The 5455-nt window shown below is 56.0% G+C and overlaps 1 protein-coding gene across 1 annotated transcript in view; it reads right to left on the bottom strand.

Moving 5' to 3' along the window:
- Positions 1 to 5455, bottom strand: part of BSG (basigin (Ok blood group)) — a gene marked incomplete at its 5' end in the record, with an annotated part of 9152 nt that overhangs the window by 539 nt on the left and 3158 nt on the right. Inside the window, 5 exons of the mRNA XM_035892355.1 lie at positions 28 to 97; positions 420 to 444; positions 2797 to 3070; positions 3278 to 3405; positions 3892 to 3980. Of these exons, the coding sequence (XP_035748248.1) occupies positions 40 to 97; positions 420 to 444; positions 2797 to 3070; positions 3278 to 3405; positions 3892 to 3980 (574 nt within the window). The remainder of the gene's footprint in view (positions 1 to 27; positions 98 to 419; positions 445 to 2796; positions 3071 to 3277; positions 3406 to 3891; positions 3981 to 5455) is intronic.

The raw sequence follows: 5455 nt of genomic DNA, 5'->3' as shown, positions 1-5455 counted from the left end.
CGGCGCTGCCCTCGGGGCCGCACTCACCTGGTCCTGCTCTTAGTTAGCATTCCTCTGGCGGACGTTCTTGTCCTTGTGGTTCGTGGCGTTGCTCTTCCTGGAGAGAGAAGAGGGGCAGTGAGGAGGAAAGCACAAGCACAAAGCCTCACCCTGCCCACCAACCTAATTTGGGCCCGAACAGAGGGGCGAGGAGAGGCAAGAGCTGCCAGAACAGAGCCCGTTTGAGACACGGGTGCCCTCCCCGGGTATGTGTGGTTTATTCACAGGCCACATTGTGTGAGCCATGGGGGAAGGCTCCCACCCAGCACACCAGTGTGTTATTCTGACACCGGCTAACTATTGTATTCCCAGCAGATTCCATGGATGGATGCAATCTGCTGGCACAAATCTGGCTGAACAGGAAAAAGCGAGGTACTTACAGCGGTGCAGACCCTCCATCATCATCTTCATGTTCGGGACGGCATGGAAGGAAAGAAAGAACAAACAGCCTCAGGGACGAGCGTGCAAGAAGTAACCCTCGCCACCTCTTACAGCCCTGGGGACTGCATTCCAGACAGGTTACTGGGTACACTGGACACTGCTGTACAGGACTGAGCCCAAAAGGTCATCTCACCCCCAGGGCTCCTGTTTCGGCAGGGCCTGGCAGAGCAGGGGGCCATTCCTTACCAGGACACTACCACCCCCTGCATGAGTTTTAAGCTGCTTCTTGCCTAAACTTAGACAAGGCACAAACTTAGATGCAAGCTGCTGTCAGCACAGGGCAGGCTCGGCTCAGGGGATAACCCAGTCACCACCCCCGCCACGCAGCAGAGGCTGGGTCTGGCACCTCACTGACCCCGAGGCACACGCAAGACCCCCCCCAGGAGGCGACAGCAGCAGAATTACACAGGGAAGCATCCGGGCAGCCTCTGAAGCGGCACCGCTGACTGGTGACGTCGGTTTAACTTTTGCAACCTTGGTACCCTCAGCGTACCAGCCCGTCTTCCCACCGCCAGCCCTGAATGCTGGAAAAGAGCTACAGATCCCCCCTGCAGATCTCCCCTTTGAGCGCCGCTAGCTCAGATGGCTCCCAGATCCAAAGAGCCTTTAACAGCAAAGGGGAATCCAGCTGGGACATGCCAGGGACAAGGCCGTAAGCATCGGCAGCAGCACACCCTTCTTCCTCCCCACACGTTGTAAAACCAAGATGACCACACTGCACACCACGTTCTCGCTACACCGAGAAGCACACCGAAGAGAACACCTCTGCCAACACGTGCCAAGCCCTGGGGCCTTTCACCAGCGCCTTGCAAGCTGCCCCCTTCCAAGGCTTCCCATCACCTCTTCCACAGCCCAGGCTCCCCTGGAATGGCAGCAGGCGGCGAGGCCCAGGCTCCAAGCACTGGGACTGCCCTGGGCACCAAGATCTGCATACAGCTGGTGAGAGGACAGATGCAGAAACATGGCTGGAACTACCTTCTACTTACCATTGGAGGTGGCACCCAGCAGCAGAGAAGGGAAGAGTGGAAAGATAACACCAGCAAGGATATCACACCATAGACAAGCCCGGCTCTCCCCATCCCAGGCAGGGAACCCAGCCAGCTCACCGTGCTCTGAGCTTGCCCAGCAATGCCCTTCTGCTACCTCCTCCCAAGAGGGACAAAGCTACAAAGACTTTTGGGGAGCAAGAACCACTTTACCCCGGGAAGGCATAAAGCTGTGTATGCGTGTCAGACAGGTATGGTGCTGCATCCTCACCCACAGGCACCCAGGCACCCAAACTTAAGAGCTCTGGCCAAGGAGCATCAGGACACTTCAGTGCACACCCCCTGCCTCTGCCTGTCCAAGCATCGGCCGCAGCTCTGCACTCAACATCATCTGGACCAGGCTGGTGTCATTAGAAGCCGGATCAGCAAACACTATGAGGCTGGGGCTTTTTTTGCTGGAAGATGCAGCTACAACGTCCTTAAGACAACATCTGCTTTCCAGCCAAGACTGTCAGAGGGTGAAGCATCTGCTTGTGAAACTGCCTTGAGTAGAACTCCCCGTGCCCTCCAGTTAGGGGAGGGATGTTTAATTTTAGTCCCTCTGCTGCACCTCCCAGGGCTCAGCCTACCTGACAAGCAGAGGGCTGCAGCCTGACCCGGCAAGCAGGAAGGATCCTGAGCATTCACACTGCATTGTTAATGGGATCAGATAAGGGAGCAGCCACTGGGCTAACACAATGCAGATTCTTACTGATAAGGAAAGGGAGGAGCTGGTATTTCCAGGACAGATTAAAGATAGCACTGGGCTTTGAGGAAGTCTCCCGGAGGCAGCATGCCTGAATCCGAGGACCCAAAACAGATCCATGAATTGAACCTGAATTAAGCTAAGCCTGGTTTTACGGACCCACTGACACCGTCCCCCGATTTTGCAGCACCAAGAAAAGCTCTACTGCTCATGCAGAAGTTGGTTCCTCCAGAACACCAGCTGCCAAAGAGAGCCTGGTCCTGCAGATGCTCACGTGAAGCACTTGAGCAAAGTGCAGAGGAACTGGGGAGGCGAAGGGTCAGGCTGACCTGCGCCGACTCTTATCTGGCTCCAGATCCAAAGTACAGCTTGCGGAGGGCTGTCAGAAACAGCCCAGTTACTTGCAACTTCACAGCTGAAGTAGCCTGGCACAGACTCCTGTGGTTTTACCAGAAGCGCCCCGAGAAGCAGCCCTCAAATCAAGGCCCATCTGACACAGGGAATGCCAAATTCTCCACGAGAACATTTCACCTGCACCCTACAAGTTACTTGGCCTCCCCAGATTTAGCCCCAGGCACCGCTTACCATCAAGAACCTCATCTGGCTTCCTCCTCTTCTCATAGATGAAGATGATGGTGACAAGGACGAGGACTTCTGCCACAATACCCAGGAAGGGCCAGAGCGCTGCCAGGCGGCTGCGCACCCGCAGATTCACCGTAGCAGCACCAAAGCCATGGGAGTTGGTGGCATTACAGCGGTAGTCACCTGCGTCCTCCTCAATGTTCAGTTTAAGGATGCGAAGCTCTGTCTTGTTGTCACTGGACTTGATAATGTATCGGCCAGAACCGTTGCTGATGGGCTGGAGGGGAGAAAGAGCAAGCTCTCAGGGCAGCACTGGCATGAGGGCAACTGCTCACTTGCCCCACGCGGTCCTACCGCTGCAGAAGTCCTTGCCACAGCGCAGAGGAGGCTACTCAAATGGCGAATGCTGATGGGACCAGGCCCTCCACCCCTTCGCTGGGAAGCGGGGTAGGCAGAAGCGGAAGAAGCAAACCACAGCACTCACCTCTTGGCCGTTTTTGTACCAGGCCCAAGAGTTGACAGGAGGGAAAGAAGGATTCTTGCAGGTCAGTACGCCTGTGTCCCCCTCGTTGCCATGCTCAGACTTCTTGTATGCCATCACTTGGGGTGGAACTATGGCCAGAGAAAAAGAAAATCGGACATGTTGTAGGAGACACAGAAGATTTGTACTCCCTGCCGTCCAGCCAGCCAGAATCAGGTAACGTTACCCATAAAGCTTGATTTCAGCTCAAGAACTGCACGAGTGGGCCTCTCCCCCCACACTTGCCCATTGTCTGGCATTTTGACAGAGCAAAGCACACCAAGCTGCTTTGAGAAAGGCTCAGGTTTGTTCACCGAGTATTACCCCTCTCCCATTACTCTTGTGGGATCATGCTGATTGCAGAAGGATGATTTAATGCAAGGTCCAAGAGCTGACCCTACAGGCCCCCAAGCTGCCCCCCAGAGCAAGTCCTGCAGCACACACAGAGTCCTGCAGCCTTATTAGCAAGAGCTACAAGCAGCTTTCCAAGAAGCTGAAAAGACACCGAAGCAACGCATTCCAGAGCTCGCAGCTTCCCCGCTCCCTCCTCAGGCCCAGAAGCAAATGTGTGACCTTACCTGAAATATTCACTTGTCCTTTTATCACCGGGCTGGTTTTGTAGACACACTCATAGACACCAGAGTGCTCTTCCATCTTCCCCTCGATTCTGCCAAAAACCAGGACCTCGGATAAGCATTCAGCACAACCAACTGACCCATGGACAATACCGAGCTCTGGAGCCAGGGAAGCACACGTCGCTGAGCATCAGCCGCCTCCTCCACAGGCAATTCCTCCCATTCCCACGCCAACGGTTGCGGTGAAGCACATACCTACAGCAGCCCCACTGCCCACCCCCCCCACCCACTCACCGAGGGTGGTAGGAGAGGATTCCACGTACACCAAGCCTGACACAGGTCAGCGAGCACCGAGACCTCCTTGGGTCTTGGGTCCTAAATCCTGAAAGCCAGCGGCTTTCACTCCCTAACTCAAAGCACTCTTCCCATCGGGGCCTCTACAAAGGGAAGAAGTCCCGGACTGTCAGCGAGTACAGATGAAGAAAACCAGGAACACCAGGGCAACGTTACACCCGGTGCAGCACCATGCGCACGCCTCAGGAGGGGCCAACACCATGCTCTTCCCTCTTCCATACGGACCTCAGGCCCATTAGAACCACCACACCCTGCTGAGCAAAGCCCGCAGAATCTGAAGCGCAGCAAGAGAATCCTGCAGTTGGCACAACCCAGGACACAGCCAACGCCTCATGGAAGACACCAGCCCTGCAGTTCACCTCTAAAGGAAAGAGGCCAGGAGATTCGGGCAGCAGATCCAGAGGAAGGCAGCTCTTCCCAGGCAGGAAAGCCCACTGAAACACGTGGCAAAGCAACCCCAGGCTGGGTTCCTCTGGATCGACCCAAACATAGGGAGAACCCTCCCATTCTCCCTTTTGTAAAGCTGCTGCAATGAGATTTAGCGGATTATGCTGCACTGCAAGAAACATCTCATTCTGCAGCTTATTAATACCCGCTCGAGGGAAGGGGCAGGCAAAGTTTCGGTCCCGTGGCCACACCGGGACAAGAGGCTGTTTGTTAGCTCTGCTGTGCACGGTGCTTCCCACTTCCAAAGACCACTCGGCTAAGGAATTGAGGTCACGCGAGGGAGGCTGGGTTATAAATACTTTAATCCTTGTTCAGCTCCCTGTTGCTATGGGGAGACAGGCACGTCGGCACTGCCGTACAAAAGGACACGATGGCTCTACAGCTGCTGGGCCCGTGCCAGCCGGGCCGGACGGTAATCAAAAAGGAAAGCTCACCGCATGGTGACAGCGAGGCCGGCGTCCCCACTTCTGCTCAGCTACACCCTGCAAACAGGCTCTGAGCATCGACCACGGCTGGCAGGCAGCTTCCCACCTCGTTCTGTGGGAACGGTCGGGTTTCGGGAAGGGCTTTTGTAAAACCCAAAGGCAGAGAAAACGTATGCTAGAGCCTCTCGTTCCACACGGGGCCTCTGGGGAGCAGGGAGCCGATCTCCAGCCCAGAGCAGGGGTCCCCTCAAAGCTCCAGGACAACAGCTCTAGCACACCGCTGTCGGTGCTGCAGGCAGACGGGCGGCAGCCCCCGCCCCCGTGCACCCTGCGCACCCAGC

The sequence above is a fragment of the Egretta garzetta genome, unplaced genomic scaffold, assembly GCF_000687185.1.
Source record: "Egretta garzetta isolate BGI_Z169 unplaced genomic scaffold, ASM68718v1 scaffold4, whole genome shotgun sequence".
NCBI lineage: Eukaryota > Metazoa > Chordata > Aves > Pelecaniformes > Ardeidae > Egretta > Egretta garzetta.
Note: the sequence above shows the minus strand (reverse complement) of the source record. Positions and strands in the feature narration are given on the sequence as shown.